This window comes from Excalfactoria chinensis, chromosome 17, assembly GCF_039878825.1.
Source record: "Excalfactoria chinensis isolate bCotChi1 chromosome 17, bCotChi1.hap2, whole genome shotgun sequence".
Classification (NCBI taxonomy): Eukaryota; Metazoa; Chordata; class Aves; order Galliformes; family Phasianidae; genus Excalfactoria; species Excalfactoria chinensis.
In genome coordinates this window covers 70,506-97,022 of record NC_092841.1, presented here as the reverse complement: position 1 = coordinate 97,022, position 26,517 = coordinate 70,506, and the positions used below count along the sequence as shown (strand labels likewise).

Sequence of the window (26,517 nt, the reverse complement as noted above, 5' to 3'; positions counted from 1 at the left end):
CGGCAAGATCCATGAAGGTTTTGCTGGAATGGCTGTGTGGTGCAGAGCAGATGCCTGCCAGTGTGATGACATTCTATAAACTTCATACATGGACAATTACATTTTTGAGCTTTCTCAGATTTTTGTCTGTGTTCACAAATTCTCAAAGCTTAAAGTTTTACTGCTCCTCATAGCTGCTAATCCTGAACAGTCATCATCATACCTTCCCCTTCTGTCTTAAGGATGCCACTAGAAGAATGCTACTACAATTTCATCAAGCCACCCAGAAGAGGATTGGCCTGGAAACAACAAAATTTAGAGCAAACTTAAATAAATAAAAGTGCTATGTTTTAGCCTGTCTTTGTATATTTACAGTTCTTGTGGGAATCTCTGACACTACAGGTTGGAGTGAAGCACTGATTCACTTGCTTTGAACAACCAGACGTCATGGTTGCCTTCATTTCACACAGGACAAACTGAAGAACAGAGAGCTGATGTGACTTTCAAAGCTTGCGATAGAAGCCATCATCTGTAAAATGCAAACATGCTGAGGCCCAGTTCTCTGCTCACTGTGAATTCAAACACAGATGTGCTTAAACCACGTATTGACAGCTGTACATACAAAAGCCTTTTGCTTTTATCACCCCTATGCTCTGGCTATCTGCAAGAGATGGGGATGCAAAACAACAGAGGCAGGGAAAATCTGAAGAATAAGCCCTGGTAGGAAATTGTCTTGTTTTCTTTAGCCCTGCTAGGCAGCATTCAGCTCCTCCTCTGCTAAGCTTCATTGCATTCCTGAAGAGATGACTGCTGCAAATGAGACTGCAATCCCAAAGAACTATACAGAGATACCTAAAAACCAGCCCTGAAGCACAGAGGAGAGGATGTGAGGAGTGAAACAAAAACAAAAAAGAAAGACAGAAGGAAAGAAGACAGAGTCACTCTGGCAGCCTGTTTCATCTCTGCCACTGATATAGTCCACATGGTGCCCGTGGTTAGGGCCAGATGAAGTTGGATTGCACAGTCACTGTAAGCCATTCCTCATCATTGGCAATAACATGATTCTCCTGGCAGGGAAAAAAATCTTGTTGTGAGGAATGGAATTATGTGGAACAATGTAAAATCAATCAGGAATTTGAAAAGATTATTGTGTACACAGGAATCTCGGTCAGCCCCAGAGAGACCCAGCTATGCAAGGGAAAGAAGGCAGTCCTGGAGGGACGGTGAGCAGCCCGAGGCTGCTGCTTGCTGGTGTCTGCATATTCTGCTGGGCTTAAAATCAATGCTGCCTCCAGAGAAGGTAAAAAAAAAAACGGAATGGGGTAAAACGGAGAATTTCAGAATCACAGAATGGCTAGGGTTGAAAGGACCAAGGATCAATCATCAAGTTCCTACCCTTGCCACCAACCCACAGATCTGGTACCAGGCCAGACTGCCCAGGGCCCCATCCAACCTGGCCTTGAACACCTCCAGGGATGCCTCTCTGGGCAGCTGTTCCAGCACCTCACCACTCACTCTGTGAAGAACTTCCCATTTACATCCAACCTAGACCTTCTCTCCTTGAGCTTAATGCCATTCCCCCTTGTCCTGTCACTGTCTACCCTTGTAAAAAGTTGATTCTCCTCCTGTTTATAATCTCCTTTTAAATACTGAAAGGAATTTAGTTGTATGGGGAGAAAACAACCATTGAATGCAATGCACATGATACAAGAAGAAGCTGAGCTGACAGACGTGGCCTGATGCTGTGGCAGCTCCCACATAATTTCCTGAAGATAACTTCAATGACATGGCTTACAAACAGCTGCATCTTGCAGCTGTTCTGTGTGACTTTGGCACTGGCTATGAATGTTCTCCAAACCAACTTGACTCTTAGCATAGCAGAGGATTTGTGAAGATTTGAAATGGAAACAGAAATACTCTATAGTAAAAAAGTATTTTACTGAGATACAATAAATTTCTTACAGGGTTAACATTTTTTAGCACCCATCTAAAATGCATTCTAAATTGCCGAAGTCTTTTTAATAGCACAAAAAATATCTCTGGAAGAAGTCAGTCTTTAAATTTGAGAAGACATCAGCAGATATGTAGTGTCAGGTGCCTGTAATCCATTGCATTAAAATACTATAAGCAAAACAAACATTCTAGGAAAAAAGCCCTTAAAAACTGAGAATATATTTTCATATTGATCAAATATTTACTTTTTAATAATATGTTATCTACATATACTAAAGAGACTAAATTATAAGTACAGATTTATGGTGTAGATAAGTATTATTTGCTAATCTTTATTGTTGCCTTTTCTTTCTCCTTTCAGTATGACACAGAGGTTTGTGTTGGCAAGTTTGCAGGCTGGCTCATCAGATATTAACAAACCTGAATTCCTCAGGTCTTCAGGAGTGCTGTGTATGATAATGGAAATTTTAAATGCTGGTGGATAAATTATCTTTCAATGTGGACACAATCTGTTATCCATTATCTATGCTGAGTACCTCAGAGGGAAGGTGGAAGCAGCACTTCCCACTGATTTGTTTTGTTATTTAGGCCAGTCATAACGCATGTCTTCAGAACAGTTAGGGTAACATGCAGATGTATCAGAATGTGTGGTTTGCATCGAAAAGGGGTGAAAACAAAAATTAACACTTCTGCAAAAATGTTTCATTTGGGCATTTAAAAAAGAATAAGCACTTTTTGATCCGTCACTTCATATAGGCATTTCCAGTACTAGACCATAAGGAAAGAAGCTTAAGCATTCAAGCCAAAATTTGCTTCATCCCAATCCTTTTTATATATCATGTTGCTTAAGTAAAATGCATCTGGGTTAACCTGGAAGTAGTTGTTTGTATATATCTCAGCATGTTATTATCTATAGTGGCCAACCCAAAGGATTTTTTGATGCACCTCTTCCTCCCCAGCCACACAGGTTAGGAACATTCAGTTTTCTCCCAGACAGTCGAGGTGGAACAGCTGAGGCTGGCAGGAAGTATGACTGCTTTTTCTCTGCATTGCACATCACAGAGATCTGTGCAGCCTGGAGGTGAAAGAAGATGATCTTTCTTTACTGTGGCTGCTGGAAGGTGCTGTCCTAGTGGACTTCTTTCTAGATTTCACTTTCTTCAAAGACCACCTCCTCAGTTGTCTCTCCAGTGGTCACTTCTCCTTCACTGCTATCTGACACACTTGCCCGCAGATGAGATGGAAGTGCATGGCCCGGTTTCATGCATGGAACTGCCCTCTCCTTCACCAGTACCTGCGGGAGCTTCATGCCCCAGGACTCACTCACCTCCAGGCACAAGTGATTGCTGCTGAGGTGCTGTTTTTTCTCTTTCTGTGAACATTTCCTGAGGTATTTGATGTTTCGCCCAAGAAAGCAGAGCTTACGACCAAAGGGTTCTGCCAGCAAGAAGCGGGACCACTGCTTGTGGAGTTCTGCCTTTACCTGGAGGAAGGAGAAAACATGTGATGTTTTCTGCCAGTCTGGCAGTACACTCATCCAAACGCCAGCTATCAGAGGAACTGCAGAAGCGCTGAGTTTCTTGACACTTTGGGTTCACCTTGTAGCTATGATGATACTTGTAGTGCAGAAATGGGCTTGTTTGCTAAGGGAGACTTCAGGCTCCCATACTCTTCACTCAAACTCGGGAAAGTTTTTCCAAGGCCTGAGTTCCTCTCTGTAATTTGATGTATTATGACTCTGATACATATGAGGGGAGAGCTCAAGTGCCTTCCATGTTTACATCCTGATGAAGTGGAGGAAAACCTCAAGGGCTATAGAAATGAGGATTGTGTGGATTTTCCAGAGTGTTATGCTTGGAGATCAGGTTTGTTATGCTGAAATTTTTAAATTTGGCAGCCTGCCTCAAATCCCCAGCACTCAGTGTCCTGTTTTTCCCTGCCCTGACCCCAGTTCAGATCTGCAGATGGAGATCAGGCCTCAGAGCCCATGCAAGAGGAGCAGCCCCCGCTTCAACCGTCAGAATGTTTGGCCTGCAAGCTCAGCTCAGCTGGGAGCTAAAAGCTCAAAAGAACAACTTTTAACTGCTGATGAGAGCTGCTAGTAGTTCTCTGCCCTACCAAAATGTTGGACAAGCTCTCCTGTGCTGCAGATGAGCACTAGGTCTCATGTGCCCCCGGTGGCGCAGTGGTATAAAGTGCTGCTTGCGGCCCTGAAGGGCCCGGGTTCGAATCCCCCCTGTGGCGCAGGGGGTTGAAGTGCCGCTTTGCTACACAGAGGGCTTGAAACCCGGGAGTTGGACTCGATGATCTCTAAGGTCCCTTCCAACTCGCACGATACTATGATACTATGATGATGATGATGACAGCAATTTGGAAGTTGTTCCAGATTTCTTGGTTAAACATTAGGAGTGTATATATGTCCTATATTTTCTATGCAGCTCAACTCATTTTTTGCCTTTAAAAACGTGTTCAGAGTCATGTACAAGTGTCAGTATACCACAGTATACACAGTACAAGTGTAGTGTATATCACATCAACTGTCTGTGCTGGACAAATGCTTACTGCATGTAGTGGAGATCTGCACCCAGGCAGACTATAAGGGAGGTATAAACAGCAAGCTTCGACTTAGAATATATTTAAATTTGTGACATGAATTCCTCAGACTACACAAGCCTCATTTCCGGAGGTGGCCTGTTATGAGCTAGTGTAGTCATGCCAAGACTGCATGCAGCTGTGGCAATGATGAAGACCTCCTTTACACCGAACTGCAGAGCAGAACCAGGAGATTAAGTAGTTATATTCCTTCACTCAGTGTGAATGCTGTATCTGATATTGGGCCCCTCGATGTAACAAATATGGTGATAAGCTTGGACTTTTCAGTAGAGAACAGAGTTGGAGCACTTGCACTTTGAGGAGAGGCTGCATGAGTAGGGCTTGTTCATTCTGCAGAGGAGAAAGGCTTCAGTAGAGTCCTTCAGTAGAGGACATTAGGAAATATTACTTCTCAGAAAGGGTGGTGAGGCACTGGAATGGACTGCCCAGGGAGGTGGTGGAGTCACCGACCCTGGGGGTGTTCAAGGAACGACTGGATGTTGTGTTTAGGGACACGGTTTAGTGGGAGCTATTGGTAATAGGTGAATGGTTGGACTGGATGATCTTTTAGGTCTTTTCCAGCCTTGGTGATTCTGTATTTCTGTGAATGTAGCCTATGAGGAGATCGTGGGGGATTTGGAGCTAGGTACTCTACTGAGGTGTTTTGTAGGAACACGGGAGATAGTGGTCATAAATGAAATAGAAGAAGTTCTACCTGGAACTACAGAAAAGATAGTTCCTCCTGATAGCAGTGAAGCACTAGAGCAGAGTACAGGAGATGTGGCAGAACCCCTGCACTTGGTGGTTTTCAAAGCCCTGCTGGACAAAGCTATGAGCTACCTTCTTTGAATTCCATCTTCACAATACTGAACAAGATATTGGACTGGGGTTCTCCCAGGGTCCCTTATGAGTTGCTCTCTGATTTCTTTGAGGCTTAGTGGAAAACAACCACCAGTTAATAGCTGCCTTCACCTCAAATTTGGATATGTTCCTTGCAGTCCACACGTGGAACTGATTTTCAACTTGCTGCTTTTTACCATGTAAGCATGCTAGATTTTGCAGCTTCACCTAGACTGTAGGGGAAAGTAAAACAAGGGTTTAGCCTGTCCAAGGACAAAATCTGGGATTTCATCTGTGTAAAGGAGTGGGGTTCAGGTTGACCATAAGCATTCAGTGATATTTCGCATCATAGGGAATCTATACCTCCACAGTGCCATATATTAACACAAGCTTAATTGAAAATACTTTGCATTTGAATCTATTTGAATATGAGAAGTCTTGCTTTCATTATACTTAACAATTACTTAAGTTTTAAAAGATGTAAGTATGCCCCCCCAGTAACCAGAACTAGTCAGTGTTTTCATCCTTCTTGGTGTCCTTAATATATTTAATTAATCTACTGAAAACTGATATCATAGACTCTTACCTCTCCATTTGCAAAGCAATATAAAACTGCTACAAAAAAACCCTGTAGGAGACAAACAATAAGAAGGAAAAGTTAGATACCTGAAGGTTTAGTGTAGAGATGGCAGTAGAATTAAAGCCATACAAACACACAGTGCTATCTAATTTTCAGAATGGAAACTAGTCACCTGTCTTAATTTATCACTGAAATCATCAATTTATTTCTGTGTGATGCTTAGCACATTTGTAGGTATTCTGATGCAGATGCTGAAGAATATAGGCTCTACAACCCCATCTGATCTTATGTTTAATCTTTTTTACTACCACATAGATCTTCTTTTCAGGCTATCACTGTTATTCTACAATTCCTGTTCCTAGACATGGTAAAACAACCTGAAATACATGGCAGAAGCTCAATATTTCATATGTAGTACATTCATACTTTTTTTTCCCCATAAATATTTCTGTTTTTCTCAGATTTATAGTGAAATTCACAGCAGCTTCAATATTTTTATTATATCTACCACTGACAAATAGCAGTTTGAACATATAGGGAATTTACTAACCATCCTGAAAAAGTTAGATTTGATAACTCCCTAAGCATATGTTCAGTAAATATGAAGAAAACCACTTCCCTGTCATGCCAGTGGGTGTAAGGGCAGGAAAAAAAACAATTGCAATTGCTTTTTCTGTACATTTTAAGACTACCATTGTCATGGTTTTGTAATGTTGCTGTCAATGTTCCACATCATAACATCATGTGCAGTGTGGATCGTTAAAAAGTTCATACTCCAGTTCCGTGGAATAACAATGTCCCAAATACTCAGCTCTCAGAAGAAAACTACATATCCCAGAGGACTTCGCGGTCAGAGATAAGTCACAGGAGGAGGACATATATAATCTCTCTCCCAGGCTGGAGTTCTCTCTCTCCTGGACCCTCAGAGAGTGGGAAGCGTTCCAGCCGTGTCGTCTAGAGTTCACAGTAGGCCTCTCGGTTTTCGGGGACTCTCTCTGTTTTGTTTGATATATTAGCCTCAGTCATATTGTATTATACTGTGTTATCTTGTATTCTGATATCATATTTAGTAAAATAAGTTTTCCTCCTTAGATTGCAGCCGCTGTTCTCTTTTCCCATTCCCCTTTTTCCCTTCCCTTTCGGGCCAGGAGCCCTACGGGGTGGCTGCCCCCTGGCACTGGTAGATCTAGGTAACCCATGACAACCATGTTTCATGCTTCACCTGGATACTGGTTGCAAGATCTAAGAGCTTCTGACATATCCTTTGTCGGTGTAACTTTTAAATGATTCTCAGCATCTGAATTTATCTCACAGCATTAGGAAAAAATAAATCTAAATATTGTTCCACAGAGAGTTTATGTTGATTAAATACAAGTTCAGTGACTTAAAAAGCAGCTTCTATGCTGAACTATTTATGAAAAAAGAGCTTTTTTTGCAGAACATCTTCATCTGGAGATTGTTCTCTTGTTGGATAGAAATGCCATGGAAACTCTCAAGCAGAAACAGAGGCTGTACTGCTTGGTGCTGCCAAAGCATGGACAGAAAAGTGGAAAGTCACCAGAACAGGAGAAGGCCTTGTAAGTGCTGGTGGCACCTCTGTGTTGAATGGAGGTTTATCGATCCCCATGTGAATTAACGCACAAAATGATGCACAGAAACACTGTAAAATGACATCAGAAAGCAGTGTGGTTATTTGTGTTTGCTGTTTGTTTTTTAACCTGATTTTTGCAATGCTTTTGTTATGCTTTTTGAAAATTGTTTGAGTTAAAACGTCCAGGGAAGATTCCAGAGGTGCCTCTTTTCCTTTAACAAAACAGTTTAACTGAGTTTTAAAACTACTGAGAAGATTTATAGACTAAACAAATGTAAATGGGTACAGTTTATGAGCTTTTTTGCTAATCCCTTAACAAATAATGTCGTGGCTAAAAAAGAGAATCTACAATAAACATTGCCCAAGATTTCTGGGCATTTTGAAAAAGAAATTTTACTTCTAAAGCTTGCCATATAGCAGAGCACATGCACCTTCCTGTACACAGAATGAAGTTTGTGCTTTTTGGCGGAGTTGAGTAAGCTGTTCCCTATATCATGCTTCCTTGTCCAAGCCACTAAATAAAAATTTCATTTAAAATGATTATGTTGCTTAAAATAACATCTAGTCCCTGCAACCTCTCCAAGTAAGGATATAATCAACATATACTTCAACATCATATCAAACAGTCCTCTTAGGGTGATGGTTCCACATGAATTCCCTTCTGCCTGCCCAGACATTTTTCTGCTCAAGTGGAAATTCTTCATTAGAGGCTCAATTGCACTGTCAAAGCACTGATGCATTCAGCAGAGCACTGGAGCATATGCACAGACTGAAAACAAAGATTATAATAAGTTCTAGGGACAGTGCTTTGATGCCTTCATATTTCAGGCTACAGAAGAGGGCAAAAGGACTGAGTTAATAAACAGGAAGGACTTCTCGCATGAGGTATTCCTAGGCACCTCATTGAAGACAGAAGACCTGGACACTAATTTGTTGTACCATGGAGATTGTTAAGGCTGAAAAGTAAGGCAGGGCAAGAGTGTTGCGTGTATCATCTCTCGTGAGTAAAGAACAACAGGTAAACCAATCATATAACAGAAACATGGAATGGCTGAAAGGGTTCTACCAGCCCCCTAGACCCTTCTGCCACAGGCTGGCTGCCCCCCCAGCTCAGGCTAGCAGCAGTGCTCTGGCCTTACTGCTTTTAGGTAATGAACTTCCTCCCGATATCTGACCTCCATCTCCTTTCTTTTAGTTTAAAACCATTCCTCCTTGTCTTACCACTATCAGACAGTGTAAAAAGTCTCTATCCTTCCTGTTTATCAACTCCCTTGAAGTAGTGGAATGCCGCAGTGAGGTCTCCATGGAGCCTTCTACATGCTGAACGCCCCCCAGTTCCCTCAAACTATTTGGAAAGGTAGTTAAAATGGAGTGCTACATATAAAAAAATATAATACTCAGCAACTTTGTATAACATGGATTGATGAATACAGCAGTGCAGTGACTGATATATCCATTCCTTAGACTTTCTAAACTGGAATAAAGTTACCGTGACACACAAGTGTAGTTGTGCATAAGTGATGGTGAGAATCATGAGATTCACCATGCATTTTTCTCAATTTATGTAGAACCTCCTGTGTTACAGCTTGCACCTGTTGCCCCTGGTCCTATCACTGTGTGCCAATGGCATCCTGGCTTGTATCAGGAATGGTGTGGTGAGCAGGACTAGGGAAGTCATCCTGCCCCTGTACTCGGCATTGGTGAGGCCTCACCTCGAGTACTGTGTCCAGTTTTGGGCACCTCAGTACAAAAAAGACATGGAGGTGCTGGAGCAGGTCCAGAGAAGGGCAGTGTGGCTTGTGAAGGGTTTAACCCTGTGAGGAGAGGCTGATGGAGCTGGGGCTGTTTAGTCTGGGGAAAAGGAGGCTGAGGGGAGACCTTATTGCCCTCTTCCAGTACCTGAAAGGTTCTTACAGTGAGAGTGGGGCAGGTCTCTTCTCACTAGTGACAAGTGACAGGACGAGGGGAAATGGCCTCAAGTTGCGCCAGGGCAAGTTTAGGCTGGACATTAGGAAACACTTCTTTACAGAAAGGGTAGTTAAGTAATGGAATAGGCTCCACAGGGAGGTGGTTGAGTCACCATCCCTGGATGCGTTTAAGAGCCGTTTGGATGTGGTGCTCAGGGATATGGTTTAGCAGAGGGTTGTTAGAGTTAGGGTACTATGGTTAGGCTGTGGTTGGACTTGATGATCTTCGAGGTCTTTTCCAACCTGGGTAATTCTATGAGTCTATGATTCTGAGATCATTAGATGTCACTGAGAAGAGCCTGGCTCCATCCTCATGACACTCACCCTTTACATATTTATAAACATTAATACCTCTCAGTCTCCTTCTCTCCAAGCTAAAGAGACCCAAAGATTTAAGCTAAAGATGTCCCTGTTCTACTTTCCACCCACCCAGATGCTTATCCTCACAGAAAATGCTTTAACTACACTGACTGTCATTTCAGTTTTCAGGTCTGTATCTCTTCTCATCAAACTACTCCAAATGCCATGTAGTCCAAGCCCTTTTAGAAAAACCCAAAATGGAAGGACCATCTCAGGCTTACTGCGTCAGTTGTATGGTCAGTGTATGACTACCCAAGATGGAATGAAACTGTTCCTTGTATCTCCAGGTATTGTGCCCATTTCCTCTTTTTTTTCTTTTTTTCTTTTCTTCTTATGTGACATGACATTGTGGTATATCTGACATATGCTGAATGTACAAAATTTGCTGACAAACATGGATCTAGACCCAACCTGCTTCTCCTGACTACAAAATAAAGAGATCACTTTAAAATTTTAATTAAATTTTGCCCAGTGTTTTTTAAGAATTACTTTATGTGAATCACTACTTAAAATAGGCTGGTTTTATTCTGTTTTCAGGTCAGACATCTGTGATTTACGGAGAATACAGGATATACTCTTTCTGAAAACATCAGACTCCTTTTTTTGGACTTTGGGGTCATCATATTTTGAACGCTGTGTTTTTTTTATCATCTCTACTGTATATTTAAAGACATTACAGCCCACAGTAAACTATTTTAATTTTGTGGAACCTACAGAACAGATAAGCAACATACGTAGGTGGTGGATATGTGACCACTAGAAACTGCTTGCAAAACAGTACTTACATGAAATGAACTCATTGTAAGCTGAATGAAAAGTCTTACATATCTTGGAAATCCTTCCACCTGTTCATCAGTGATGAAGGAAAATATAAACTCATGGATCCCCAGCAGTGGAATCAGCACAAGTGTAGATCTTGCCAGTCTGAAAAAGAAAATGTTTAATTATGGTATTTCTCAACATCCTTAGTGCAGACCTGAAAACGGATCTACATAGAAACGATTCCAGAAATGATTGCCCAACTAACTAGGGAGGTCTCATTTGACTAGACTCTGACAAATGTGATGTCCATCTGTAAGAAGGGAGGAAGGAGGACTGGGGGATTAACACACCTACCAGTCTGACCTCAGTGCAGGGAATATCATGGAGCAGAGCATCTTGGGTGAAACCACATAGCAACTACAGGACAACCAAGTGATCAGACACAGTCAGCATGTGTTTATAAAAGGCAGGTCCTTCTTGACTAACCTGATCTTCTTCAATAATAAGATGACCTACTTAGTGCATGAGGGAAAAGCTGTAGATAATGTTTAGTCAGACTTTTGCAAGGCATTTCATATTGTTTCCCATGCCCTTATCCTGGAGGAACTGACTGCTCATAGTTTGAGTGGATGGCTAGCCCAGCTGAATGGCTGGGCCCAAAGGGTCACTGTGAATAGACTTAAATCTGGTTGTCAGCCAGTCACAAGTGGTGCTCCTCAGGGTTCAGTACTGTGGCCAGTTTTATTGAACTTTTTAATCACTGATCTTGATGGAGGGGGTGCAAGCTCAGTAAGTTTGCAGACAGTGCCTGTGTCTGTGAAAAACAGGTAGGTGCTGGTGTCCAAGGTAACTAGAAACATTCCACAAATCTTCTGAACATTTCTTCTTTCGAGGATCCTTAATCAGAAAAATAAGTCACAGCAGTCAAGGCTATTTTATATACAATCTGGACATCCGAGAGAAGAATTCATACTGCATTTTCAATTGCTCGAAGAGTTTAATATTCAGATACTGATATTCAGATGACCTGCCTTTCTCACTCAGATAAGAAATTATTTGCAGATCCCAATTTCCCAGCTTCTATGTATATTCTCTGAATATATTTTACACTGGCAGTGGTAGGTAGGTAAGTGTGTAATCTGCAAGGACATGATGGAAACATTCCAATGCTGTGAAAACAAAAAGGACTAGGATTTCTTGTCATGTATTACATACCTGTATTTGTAGTCATGAAAGCTCATTTGCTGGGCCTTTAGTTTGGAATTCAACATCCTCAGAATTTTTAAGAAGATGCCAAAATTAACCTTGAAAGAAAATACATATTGATTATTCAGAATAAATCCAATGACACTGTTCATATAGCTACTAAAGAGATGTAAAACCGGCATTAATAGAAGCAGGTTGTTCATACTGGTAGGGTAGAGCACTGAGCAGCACAGTGACATTTTCCTGATATGAGCTCTCATCCAGAGAGGCACTTATAGCATTTATGTACCTTCATAATACAACTTCTTACCAGACTTTTTAGATGAGCAGAATGTGGTTAGACACATTCCAGCAGCAACTGGAATTCTCCAGAATTCTAGGCTTTATCCAGGCAGATAAGGAAGCCCTGGGCAGTACATGCTTTTGCAAATAACTTCACTGTTAAACTGTTAATTAAATTGTTCTGACTTGACTTCTACCGACCCACAGATTTTCTATCTAAGAAGTTCTGCAAAGGGTTATGCAGCACTATTTTAATTCCAGAAACCAAAACCCCAATATAAAAACATTCAAGCTGTGAAATCAGATAACTCAGCATTGCCTTGTTTCAGCCTGATCTGCATATATATTGTCTTCTATCATAAAATTAAATTATAACTTTAACATGAAATTGGCTTAGATCCCTTCTGGATCTGAAGGTCTGGACTTTGTCAGTTGTGATCCCACCCTTAGTTTTGGGGCAGTTTTGCTCTCTTTCAGCTTTTTCCTCCTCACACCTTTCAAGTCTCTTCTCTTTATTTGTACAGACTGGAGGAAGATCTCCTTGAGAGCAGCCCTGCAGAGAAGGATTTGGGGTCCTGGTGGACAAGAAGCTGGACATGAGCCAGCAGTGTGAGCTTGCAGCCCAGAAGACCAACTGTGTGCTGGACTGCATTAAGAAAGGGGTGGCCAGCAAGGAGAGGCAGTGACTGTCCCCCTCTACTCAGCTCTTGTGAGGCTCCATCTGCAGTACTGCATCCAGGCCTGGGGCCCCCAGTACAGGAAGGACATGGAGCTCTTGGAGCAGGTCCAGAGGGGGCCACTAAGATGGTCAGAGGGCTGGAGCAGCTCTCCTATGAAGAAAGCTGCTTGTTTAGCTTGGAGATGAGAAGACTCTGGGGAGACCTCATTTTGGCCTTCTAGTACTTGAAGGGAGCATATAAACAGGATGGGGAACGGCTGTTTGTGAGGGTGGACAGTGATAGGACAACGGGGAATGGTTTTAAACTGAGACAGAGAAGTTTTAGGTTGGATTTTATGAGGAAGTTTTTCACTCAGAGGGTGGTGACGCACTGGAACAGGTTGCCCAAGGAGGCTGTGGATGCCCCATCCCTGGAGGCATTCGAGGCCAGGCTGGATGTGGCTCTGGGCAGCCTGGTCGGGTGGTTGGTGACTCTGCACTCAAGCAGGGGGTTGAAACTAGATGATCACTGTGGACCTTTTCAACCCAGGCCATTCATATGAATCTATGATGATTCTATATGATATGATTCTTTCTTTTCTGGCTCTTCTCTCCACTGTCTTTTGAGAGACAGAGAGGGCTTGGTTGCCCATCAAACTATTTACTTCTTCTCGATGCTTATTAAGCGTTCCTTTCTGCTTCACAGCTCAGTCCCAGCTATGTCCCCTTTTTCTCTCGTGTGTTTTTCTCCAGCTCAGCAGATGCAAAACAGTCCACTACTTCTCTAAAGTCATATTTGCTATACCTCTCCTACAGCATGACAGAAAATTATACCCTTTCCACATGCATCAGTTCTTCAGTATCACAGTCTGAGCACTCCTTGCATAATTAAAGTCTATTAAAGTCTATTTCTTCTCTATCGTATTTGCTATTTTAGACAGACAGAATTGTTCTGATTGTGCTATTTTCATCTCTTCATTACCACTCAGTTTCAGGTTTAAACTTTTTTTTTAAAACTTACCTTAGTCTTGTTATGCCACACTACCTTTTTTTTTTTTTTTTTTTTTTTTTTTAAGTATTCTGGTGCTTGTTTAGATGGATGCTTTCTCCCTATGACCATCAATATTTTTTGTTGCTACTTCTTTGTATCTTTGTTATCATACAACTTAGCCTATACCTGCTCACCACGTGGTAGTACTCTCCTAAGTAACCTGTTCACTAAATAAAAGTATGGTAAAAATACAAGCAAAAGGTTCTGTGTTAGTTTGTGCAGAGCCACGTGGAAGTTACTGCACAAATACACATTTGAGAGGCTGACACTGAAAAGTTTCTTGCTTGCAGATTTATAATATGAAGCTGTATGCACTGACAGCGAATAAGTAATCTCATTTACAATGTTTTCTGTCTCATCTCCTCTAATACAACAACTGGATTACATTTATAGAAATGATCACAAGAGATACAGTTGTGTATGATATGTAGGTTTCTCTGCAAGTAATGCCTCCTATTTATTCCCATGGAAATTACAACAAATACAAAGAGCACAGTAATGCTATTTGATTGAGCAAATTTGCAGCTATGGAACATTTTTTCATGCATCATGGGCCAACATGATAGAGATGTTACTTTCAATGCAGACATCATGGTAGGAACAGATAAAATAGTTCTTACTGTAATGGAAAACAACATCGGTCCTCGGATGATCCACCAGATTCCCATGTGTTCATTTGTTCCCCAGCACCTGCAGAATAATTCAAAAAGTAATTCAATTGTTTTCATAGAAATAAATAAGAAAGCGTGCACATATTTCAAAGGAAACAAAGTTTGAACTTCTAGGTGGTATTCAGGAGAAATTGAATTAAACTATGAAGAGTATAATCAAGAACTGCAATTGTACATTTTGTGAAGATCTTCCTGCTAGAGTTGTGAAGAACAGTGAGGTCACCTCTTGGCCTCCTTTTCTCCAAAACAGACAACCTAAGTGTCCTCAGCTAGTTTTCACAGGATATGCCTTCCAGCCCTTTTACCAGTGATACTGCCCTCTTCTTTATGTTTTCAAGAACCTTAATATCCTTTTATATTGTGAAGACCAGAACTGTTCACAGTATGCAAGGTGAGACCCCATCAGCATAATGGGAGAATGATCCCTTGACAGGCTGGCTACAATGTGTTTAGTGCACCCCAAAATGCAGTTTGTCCTTTGGCTGCCAGGGCATACTTTTGGCACACTGAGCCTGCAATTGACCAGCACCTCTAGGTCTCTTTCTGCAGGGCTGTTCTCTGGACATTCATCTCCCAGTCCATAACTGTGTCTGGCATTATTCTGACTCAGGCACAGAGCCTGGTACTTGCTTTTCTTGAACTTCATGCCACTGATGATCAATTTATGTAAATCCCTCTGAAAGGCTACTTGTCCCTCTGGAGAGCCAACAAGTCATAGAATCATAGAATCACCAGGGTTGGAAAAGACCTAAAAGATCATCCAGTCCAACCGTTCACCTATTACTAATAGCTCCCACTACACCACGTCCCTCAACACAACATCCAGTCATTCCTTGAACACCCCCAGGGTCGGTGATTCCACCACCTCCCTGGGCAGTCCATTCCAGTACCTCACCACCCTTTCTGAGAAGTAATACCTCCTGTCCAGCCTGAATCTCCCCTGCCATAGCTTGAAACCATTCCCTTTAGTCCTATCACAAGTCCTCCCACTTTAGACTCATTTGGACATCTGCTGATGATGCAGTGTACACTTGCATTCACACCACTGATAAAAATGTTGAAGAGTAGTCCAAGAATTGAGCCCTGCTAGTGACTGTCCACCAAACAGGTACAGCAACTGTGCAAATTAATCTGAAGTGGGAGGACAGAGAACAGCTCTGCCCATGCACGTATTATTATCTGGTGCTTGATCTAGAGGTTGGCAACCCTGCCCACAACAGGGGGGTAGAAATGGAAGATTGTTGATGTCCCTCCCAACCCATAGCTATTCTATGATTTTATGATTCTTTTTTTTGCCAGTTAGCTTGCTGTACAACTGTGGGACAACAGCTTGTCATTTAAGGCCTGTATAACCTCTAATTCTATGAGACTGTAATTGTGATTCTGTTCCTGATGTTGTTGCTAATAAATACGTGGTTATTCCAAACAAAACTCTTTAGGAACCACAAATTAAAAATAAAAATTAAAAAAAATAAATAAATCTGATATGAAAAACGTAGTCTGTGTGACACCAGTAAAAAGTTGCAGACTGGAAAACTGATGGCTACCAATGCAAGTTACCCTCAGCAATAAATTCACACAGAATACATTCAATTTCAACTTTTTGTGAATATCAGATTTTGTCATTATCTACTATAACTAATATACATATATATATTTTCCAATCTGGCGCTGAATGTTAATAAAACTGAAAGCACAGATGGTCTCCAGAGAAAGCGCTGATCTTCTTTTCTTGCAGAGAAGCTCCCAGGGAAGATGTTTGTGCAGGAAAATTGCCTCCCATCAGTGAATAATGGATAAAATAGTTTTCATCTAAGAACAGTGAGTGCTCATTTTCCTTCTTGATTTATGTATAATTGAATCCATGAATTTCCAGTAGTTAAATGTGAAAAAAAATGAAATGAACCTTTAAAATCTAGCAAGTCTTATTATGTGCTGTATAAGTTTAATATAATCCAATAGTCAATAGTTTTGTCAATTACTGTCAAAAGCTTCTGGAAAAAATTAAGAAAACTGAAAAACAGTATTCTTAGACAGTTTAGCTTAGTTACGTACCCTGTGTTCTCCAGTTTTGATCTGCTTATTCCCCAGGGGGCAACAAACAGAATAGGAACAACTGTTTAAAAAAAAAAAAAAAAAAAGATATTACAGCCAAGCTTGCAGAATAATTGATACAAAATAAATACATACTACAATGGACCCTGGTGCAAAGACATATGATTTTCAGCATTGTACTTAGATGTTGTACAAAAATCAACCTGTTCCTGTTTTCCCCCATTTGCATCTCCAAGAAAATAAGAAAATTCACTGTGTAATTAAAAATCACATTTTCAGTGTGCACATTGTATGTACCTACATAAATACAGAAATGTTGCCAATCAGTCTAAATTTAAAGTCCCTGATTAGATGAACTAGAAATACAAATACTCCAGCAGAAGCCACCAAGACTACTGGGACCTGTAGTGCATCATGTAGAAGAGACTAATTGTCTTCAGCCTCAAGAAGAAAAGTTGAAGAGGAAGCCTAACTGTTGCCTTCAATATTAACAATAGCAGAAGCACATAGAGCAGGAGGTGCATGGCAAAAGAATGGTAGAAAATAGACAACAGCTGTAGCAAGCAAAGTTCAGCTTAGGTATAAAGAAAACATTCATCACAATTAGAGCAATCAAGCATTGAAATATGGACACAAACGAGTAGTGGCATTTCCATTCCTCCAAGTAATCAGAGCTCTACTGGTTTTGAGCAAACTCTTGTCACTTTGAAGTAAGAAGGGGCTTAAGACACGGGAAAATTCAAACTTTCCAGTGAAAAACCAAGAGTGAAAATATTTCAGTCTTGTGGTGGTCATTTTCAGTGAAGTTTTGGTGTTTTTTCTTTTTGTTTTTTAAGAAGTGGTTCTTTCTGGAAAACCATTTTATTAAAAATAAATCAAACAGATTTCCCTACAAAAACATGTTTGTCTGGACAATGCTCACTAGATCTAGAAGAGACCAGATGATCTCCACAGTTCTGTTCCTTCTTGTCTTCTTCCTTTAGTTCTAGGAAGAATGTAGATATTACCCACATAAATTTAACTTGTTTAGATAAAATGAGTCCCTCTCTCTACCAGACAGACTAACCTTAAGATATAGTCTAATGTAGCATTAGAGTTCAATACATATTTTAAGGACCAGTATATTTGTTTAGCAAAAGGAACTGATGTTTGTTAGTTCAGTAAAATTTGCCATTTTATTCTGAAACCCTGTTTTGAATCCTGCTGAAAGAATTTGTATTTTTCTACAGAAATGTTTCCTATTTAATAAATATATATGTATATATTTAATAAACACATTTGTAAACACAGGAAACATGGCTTTAACTGAAATTCACTTAATTCTAGAAATTATTCCAGAAGGATATTTTTTTCTTAGATGCTACCCAATTCCTATTTAAAATATCAAGAGACAGCATAGGCAACAAAAAGAAGTAAAGGGAACTGTCTTAATTCCTTGTGATTATTACAGTCTTGCACAACTTTAGACACCTGGAAATGAATTACATGAATTACTGTCAAATTGACAAGGAATTTATAACAACAGCATTTATAACAATAAACAAAGATTTATTTTAAGCATTTTTAAAAGTTGGGTTTTTTTTGTTTGTTTGTTTGTTTTTTTCCACTCCAACTGTAATTATTATTATAATTTCAATCTTAGCTGACATTGTATTTGTTTATCTTTGTTTGAGTCTAAACAGATCTTTAAAATTTACCTTTATATTCTGGGTAGATATTTTAGTATGCAGTAAAGCAGAGAAAATATGGAATAATTTCTTTATAACTATGTAGTCATCCACTACAGTTTAATCCTTTAAAAATAATTTTCCTTAATACATTTTTTTTTTAATATATATACTTATATATGCATATATAGACATATATTCATCCATGTCATGGTTTTGTAATTTTTGCTATTGGTATTCCACATCATAACATCATGTGGAGCACAGAGAAGAACTACACATCCCAGAGGACCTCACAGTCAGAGAGGGAAATACATCACGGAAGAGAGGGAAATACATCACAGAAGTGATGCTCGCTCTCTCTCTCAATCCTGGCAGCAGGTGTGGGTGTGCTTCCAAGCCATGCGTCTTCAATTTCGAAGTAGGCTTCTTGGTCTTCAAAAATTCTCTCTCACTTATTTTACTTGATTTATTAGCCTCAATTTCGGTTAGATTGTATTATATTGTGTTATCTTGCATTCCAATATCATAGTTAGTAAAATAAGTTTTCCTCCTTAGATCATTGCCACTGCTCTGTTTGTTTCCTTGAGTCCAGCTCCCATCTCCCTACCCCTTCACAGAATCACACAGAATCACAGAATGACCCGGGTTGGAAGGGACCTCAAGGATCATGTAGTTCCAACCCCCCTGCCTAGCAGGGCCACCAAACATACGCCTTTACTAGATCAGGTTGCCCAGAGCCCCGTCCAACCTGGTCTTGAACACCTCCAAGGACGGGGCATCCACAACCTCCCTGGGCAGCCTGTTCCAGGACCTAACCACTCTCCTAGTAAAGAACTTCCCCCTAACATCCAACCTAAATCTTCCCTCTTTTAACTTAAAACCATTTCCCCTAGTTCTGCTATTATCAGCCCTTTCGAAGAGTTTGCTCCCCTCCTGGGAGTAAGTTCCCTTCAGGTATTGAAAGGCTGCAATGAGGTCACCCCGCAACCTTCTCTTCTCCAGGCTGAACAAACCCAACTCCCTCAGCCTGTCCTCATAGGGGAGGTGCTCCAGCCCCCTGATCATCTTCGTGGCCCTCCTCTGGACCCTTTCCAAAATCTCCATATCTTTTTTGTACTGAGGGCTCCACACCTGGACACAGTACTCCAGATGGGGCCTCACAAGAGCAGAGTAGAGAGGGACAATCACCTCCCTATCCCTGCTGACCACCCCTCTCCTGATGGAGCCCAGGATCCCATTTGCCTTCCGGGCTGCCAGAGCGCACTGCTGGCTCATGTTAAGTTTCTCATCTATTAGGACCCCTAGGTCTTTCTCTGCCGAGCTGCTCTCAAGGACAACTCCTCCCAGCCTGTACAAGTGCCTGGGGTTCTTCCGGCCCAAGTGCAAAACCTTGCACTTAGCCGTGTTGAACCTCATTAGGTTCACCCGAGCCCAGCTTTCCAGCCTGTCAAGGTCCCTCTGAATGGCATCCGTTCCCTCCACCGTATCAACTGCACCACTCAGCTTGGTGTCATCAGCAAACTTGCTGAGGGTGCACTCCATTCCCTCATCGATGTCATTAATAAAGATGTTAAAGAGCACCGGTCCCAAGACAGACCCTTGAGGGACACCGCTCGTTACCGGCCTCCACCTGGACATAGAGCCATTGACCACCACCCTCTGTCTGCGGCCTTTCAACCAATTGCTTATCCATCTAGTTGTCCACCCATCAAATCCAGTTCCCTCCAATTTGGAGATGAGAATGTGATGGGGGACCATGTCAAAGGCCTTGCTCAGGTCCAGGTAAATGACATCGGTCGCCTTCCCTTCGTCCACCGACGCCGTCACTCCATCATAGAAGGCCACAAGATTAGTTAAGCATGACCTTCCCCTGGTGAAGCCATGCTGGCTGTCTAGGATCACATGCTCGTTCTTTATGTGATCAAGCATGTTGTCCAGGAGGATCTGTTCCATAATCTTCTCAGGCACGGAGGTGAGACTCACCGGCCTGTAGTTACCCGGGTCCTCCCTGCTCCCCTTCTTGTAAATGGGAGTGACGTGACCCTTCCTCCAGTCATCCGGGACCTCACCTGACAGCCACGACTTCTCAAATATGATGGAGAGCGGCTCAGCAACCACCTCAGCCAGCTCCTTCAGGACTCTGGGATGCACGCCATCTGGCCCCATAGACTTATACTCATTCAGTCTAAGGAGGCAATCTCGGACTTGCTCTACCCTTACAGTGGGGAGGGATTTACCTCCTTGGTCCCCACATAGAGGTATGGGGGTGCAAGACTTAGGGACGTGAAAAAGACTAGAATCCTGGCCACCAGTAAAGACAGAGGTGAAGAACTCATTCAGCACCTCAGCTTTCTCTTCATCTGTTGAAGCCATTTCTCCTTTTAAATTTACCAAAGTAGGTATGTCCGTTTTGGCCTGTCTCTTCTGGCCAATGTACCTGTAGAAGGTTTTCTTATTGTTTTTCACGTCCCTCGCCAAGTTCAGTTCTGCCTGCGCCTTCGCTTTCCTGATCCCACGTCTGCAAATCCGGACGGCATCCCTGTATTCTTCCCGGGTGACACAGCCTTGTTTCCAGAGCTTGTACACCCCTTTCTTCACCCTCAGTTCTCTCAGCAGGTCCTTACTGAGCCATGCCGGTTTTCCACCTCTCCTGCCCACTTTCTTAATCAGGGGAATGGAGATCTCTTGTGCTGCCAGGAGGGCATCCTTGAAGAGCAGCCAGCTCTCCTCAACGTCCTTGTCTTTGAGGGCAGCGCGCCAGGGGATCTTGGCCAGCATTCCATTGAGTAGCTTGAAGTCTGCTCTTCTAAAGTTCAGCGTCCTGGTCCTGCTCTTTGCCAGGCCCACATCACTTGAGATCCCAAACTCAATCAGGGCATGATCGCTGGAGCCCAGGCATCCTCCAACCTTGACGCCTCTGACGATCTCCTCAGCGTTGGTGAGCAGCAGGTCCAGCAACGCTTGACCTCTGGTCGGTCTGTCCAATACCTGAACCAGAAAGCTATCATCAATGGATTCCAAGAGCCTTCTGGAGCTCTTGCAGCTCGCCGTGTGGTTTTTCCAACAAATGTCCGGATGGTTGAAGTCCCCCACCAGGACAAGAGCCCGTGAGCCAGACGCCTCACGCATCTGGAGCAAGAAAGCCTCATCAGCAGCCTCCCCTTGATCAGGTGGCCTGTAGTATACCCCTAATACCAGCTGACCTTTATTAGTCCCATCTCTAATCCTAACCCACAGGCTCTCAACCTGTTCTTGACTGTTTTTCATGGGGAGCTCCTCACAGTTTATCCAATCTCTGACATAGAGAGCGACTCCCCCACCCTTCCTACCTCGCCTGTCTCTCCTAAAGAGTCTATAGCCATCGATGGCAGTATCCCAATTGTGGGAGTCATCCCACCATGTTTCTGTGATAGCAACAATGTCATAACTTTCAGAGTGCATCACAGTTTCCAGTTCCTCCTGCTTGTTACTCAGGCTCCGTGCATTAGTATAAAGGCACTTCAGCCGGGCTGTCCGTCTCACCACCTTCATAAGCGATCCAGGATCTGCTAGAACAGCAGCATCCCCAGCATCCCCCTGCCCTACTCCCTCCTTTTGCACTTTGCAATCATTGCCCGCGGAGTTCAGTACAATCCCTCGAATGAACCGTTCAACCCCAGCAGCCCATGTTTTGCCCCCTTCCCCCTTCGTTCCTAGTTTAAAGACCTGTCAATGAGACCCGCTAATTCTTCAGCTAATACCCTCTTACCCCTCAGGGACAGGCTGCGTGCATCAGCAGCCATCATGCCAGGTGCAGTGTAGATTGCCCCATGGTCAAAAAAACCAAAATTCTTGTGTCTGCACCAGCTCTTAAGCCATCTATTTAAGAGATGGGTTTTATGGATCCTCCCTGTACCTTTTCCTGACACCACGGGCGTAGAAGAAAAGATCACCTGCACTCCGGCTCCTTCAAGTATTCGCCCCATTCCCCTGAAGTCTTTCTTGATGGACCTCAGGCTTTCCTTGCCAACTTCCTCACTGCCAGCCTGAATTATTAAAAGTGGATAGTAATCTGAAGGCTGAATCAACCTAGAAATTTTCTTTGAAATGTCCCTGACCCGTGCCCCAGGAAGGCAGCACACTTCTCTGCGGGTAGGGTCGGGCCGGCATATAGGGCCTTCTGTTCCTTGCAGAAGGGAATCACCTACAACAATCACCCTTCTGTTCTTACGTGTAGAAGCAGTCTTGAGGCTTCGGGGTGACCGCTTCACCTGAGGCAACTTCAGGGGTGCACCTGTCTCCCCACTCTCACTAGTCCCCCCCTCAAGTTCCAGGGCCTCAAACTGGTTTTGCAGAGGCACCTGGGGAGCCGAGGATGGTCGGGGTGGGGGATGCCCCTTCCGCCGAGCAGGTACCCGTTTCCACTCCTCCTCCCTTCTCAAATTACTGCTGGGGGGAAGAGAGGACAGGGGGCTCGCTGCAGTGCTGCCTGCTGGCTGGTTCCCCTTTACCACCTGTGTATGAGGTGGCAGGGACTGACATGCTCCATTAGGAGCTTCGGCTGAGTGTTGAGAACTTGAAGCTGAGAGGGACTGACACCACCAGTCGATCTCCCTCTCACACTCTTTTATAGTTCTCAGCCTCTCTACTTCTTCCTTCAGGTCAACTACGAGGCTGAGCAGGTAGTTCACCTGGTCGCAGTGAACACAATCACTGCCTCCCTCACCCAGCACTGCAAGGGCCAGGCTCTGGCACTCAGTACAGCCAGAGACCTGCACTCCAGCATCTTGGGTTGGGGGCTCAGTCTGTGTTTCCGCAGACATTTTGGCAGCAACCTTCCTATGAGGCATGTGCAGGACCTCAGTCTGGGTCTCTGCAGTCCTCTTGGTTGCTGCCTCCCGTTTCTGAGAGATTGGGACCCTTGTCTGGGCCTCCTCAGTATTTGTCTGGGCCTCCTCAGTATTCCTGGCAGCAGCCTTTCGCCGGGGAGCACCCATGTTGAAGCAGAATACTTACCACAGCTGAAACAGGAAGTCAAGAGGTGCACGAGCCCTGCCTCCTCCTAGCCGTCTCTGGTGGGCAGAGACTTCACAGAGACTAGGTTGTTCCTTTTCTCCTCAAGGCTTTTTAAAGAAGAGGCGAGGGTGGAGAGCCGTTGCCTTGGCAACGCCCCCTCCACGTGTAGCCTGGGAACGCCCCCTCCACGTGGGCCGCTCTCTCTCGAGCTGCCGGGCTGCTCCTACCTCGGAAAGTCCCTGGATGAGGGAAGAGCCGAGCGAATCCCCTGGACACCCCGCGATAAACAGCCTCAGCTCTGCCAGGGGCAGCTCCGAAGCAGCGAACCACGGCGATCAAAAGGGATCCCTTCCCCTTTTCCCTTCCCATTTTTGGGGTCAGGGGGCTCACAGGCCTACTGGCCCCCTGTCATGGACATGGATGGATCTAGATTACTCTATGACAATCCTACAGTCTTGGATATCCAATCCTGCATTTGAAAAATTAAACTGAATGGTGTTAGTGAGTGAGCTAGTAAATCTATACACTGATAAAGCTTTATGACCAGCAGATATTCTTATGGTCATCCACCCTATCATTTTCCTCAGGTCAGTCCATCAGCTATTGAATCAGTATGTCCTGCACCAAATCTACACATTTTCTGAAATTATATTTTTAAATCTTCATAAAAAACCTTCTAAGAATTGCAAGTTGTACAGGTAGATTTTAGATGATTATTGGGAATTAGGAAACCTTGACTTTCCCTTTTGTTCAGTCTGTATACAGAATTATGCTAAGTGAGAAAGAAACACTTGTCCAATTATGCACTTCTCTTATGAGAAAGGAAAAAAGAGAAAATAATTTACACAACATTGTTCAAATGCTTGTAACTGCCTTTATGTTGTCTTTCTTCCATGAAAAATGTCTGAAATACAGGATCTGAATCATGTAGTGTTTTGAACTGTCCTCTAACGTAAAGCACACTTTAAAGATTCAGGAAACTTTGCTGAGCTCAGAAGGTGAATACATTAAAAAAAAGTAAACATGTTTAATGTGTAGACATCTTGACCACATAGATGCTGTAATTCAAATGAAGAAACTGAAGGTGCTGATAGTGCTTTAATATTCTACGCTCGTAGAGAATATTACCAAACATAGTAAATTTTCTTCTCATTCTATTAGGCTGTTGTTTTCAGGTAAACCAAGTTATTATCTCTATCTGCAAATCAAACTAAGCTGCAACTAACATGTCACTCCTAATATACTTCTATTAACAAATGCTGTTTTCAGAACAAAAAAGAAACCTTTTTCCCTCTTTCATTAGAAAATATTCACCAATGACTTGAAAAAATGCCACAGAATCAAGAATTTTGAAATTGTTAGGTACTCACCCCATCCTATCACTATGTATGTCTGCAGCAGTCTTCTTTCTGAGAGCACAGCAGTAATCAACAATGTATGCAGATAAATTCCTTCTACTAATAGCCAAAAATAATTTGCTCCAACAAAATAGTGCATGAAGAACTGAGCAGTTCTGCAAATGATTAAAATCTGTAGAAATGAAAGACCAGGAACCACCATAATACATAAAAGCTCTGACAAATCCTAATTTTCCCTTGTTACTTCAGCAATTATTTTAAAACCAGTATGTGACTGTGATACGTATGTATTTCAGTCATGTCTATCAAGATACTGAGCTGCTGTTATTTTAGGAGATCTGAACCTTCTGGAAATAGAGGTAAACATGATGCAGTTAGGTTGGATATGTCTCTGCCTTTCAAGAAAAAAGGGGTAGAACCAGAGTTCAAAAAGCAATCAGTGAAATGTCAGACCTATGATTTGATACTAGGATAGTGTGGAACCAAGAGCTGGACTTGATGATCCCCAATTGCAGAGGGGTTGGACCTAGATGATCTTTAAGATCATCATCACTTTCCTCCAACCCAAGCGATTATATAGTTCTATGATTCTATGACCCTTGTGGGTCCCTTCCAACTCGAGATGCACTATGATTCTGGAAACCCCACAAAGTTCATGCTGGGGTTGATACTTGGGAACAAGGGGAAGCACTGAGGAGTATTAAATTTATTGTTTACTAGAAGATGAGTGCTCCTGATGTACAAGGAGATCAGCAGAACTATTTTGCCCTTGTGAGGCCCCACCTGGAGCACTGTGCCCAGGCCTGGGGCCTCCAGAACAAGAAGGTTGCAGATCTGTTGGAGCTGTTGAAGGACCATGGAGATGCTTAGAGGGCTGGAGCACCTCTCCTATGGAGAAAGGCTGAGGGAGTACATCTTATTCAGCTTGGAGAAGGGAAGGCTTCAAAGGGACCTCACTGAGGCACTCCAGTACTTAAAGGGAGATTATAAACAGGAGAGAGACCAATTTTTTAGATGGTCTGATAGCATCAGGACAAGGGAAATGGTTTTAAACTAAAGAGGAGAGATTTAGGTTAGCTATTAAGAGGAAATTCTTCATCCAGAAGTGGTGAGGCCCTGGCACTGCTGCCTTGAGAGTTGTGGGTTCCCCATCCCTAGAGGTGCCTAGAGGCCATGGATGGGTCTGAGAGGGGGGGACAGCCAACCCAGGGAAGGGATGGGGCTAGGGGGGATGTGAAGTCCCTTCCAGTTCAGCCATATGGGATTCTGTGAAAGTGACTCTAGAATGGCTGTTGTGTTCAATACTGACTCTGAAAAATCATACACTTTCCTAGTACTGAAAAGTCTTTGAATTTGAATAGTGTTAAATGCAATATTTGTGTACACTGCATTTCTCTATGGATACCTACAATGAATAAATGTAAGAATTCTTATGTAAGTGCTGAATAACTATTGAATTCTTCCTAAGGCTACAAGTATGAAAAAAATGTTTTTTTGTTTTTTTGTTTTTTTTTTATGTAGAATTGTCTAAACATACCTATAGATTTTTCTTTACTGTTTTGTTTTGTTTTTTTTTTTAATGAGAACGTTATAATTTATCAACATATATTTTTCAGACTGCCTGAGATTTGAATCTCAACTAACAAACACCTTAAAACTTGGTGCCATATGGCAAACTTCTAAATCAGTAGCTGTTACAGCCACTGGGAATACACATTTACTATTAGAAACGAACTAAGGAGTTACCTCAGGACTGAGGTATAATATCCATCCAGTTTCATCATTTGGTCTTTTGGAGTAAATCTTGTGAAGTACATTGTCTTTAATAAGAATGGCTGTGGCACGCAAGATGAAAGAAGCAAATAAATTTATATGGATGTAGTTTCTTGTGCAGTGAAGTTTTCTGTGGGGAAAAAAGGTATAAATCCTCTGGAGTGTATTTAATTC

General features: G+C 42.5%; 1 protein-coding gene across 1 annotated transcript in view; it reads right to left on the bottom strand.

The window, feature by feature from the left end:
• Positions 1–3,076: 3,076 nt before the first annotated feature.
• The window catches only part of GLP2R (glucagon like peptide 2 receptor), a 37,683-nt gene continuing 14,242 nt past the window's right edge, over positions 3,077–26,517 (bottom strand). Inside the window, exons 6-13 of the mRNA XM_072351959.1 lie at positions 26,317–26,473; positions 24,583–24,742; positions 16,548–16,608; positions 14,442–14,511; positions 11,840–11,928; positions 10,648–10,786; positions 5,951–5,992; positions 3,077–3,415 (exon numbers count right to left, since the gene is read on the bottom strand). Of these exons, the coding sequence (XP_072208060.1) occupies positions 3,077–3,415; positions 5,951–5,992; positions 10,648–10,786; positions 11,840–11,928; positions 14,442–14,511; positions 16,548–16,608; positions 24,583–24,742; positions 26,317–26,473 (1,057 nt within the window). The remainder of the gene's footprint in view (positions 3,416–5,950; positions 5,993–10,647; positions 10,787–11,839; positions 11,929–14,441; positions 14,512–16,547; positions 16,609–24,582; positions 24,743–26,316; positions 26,474–26,517) is intronic.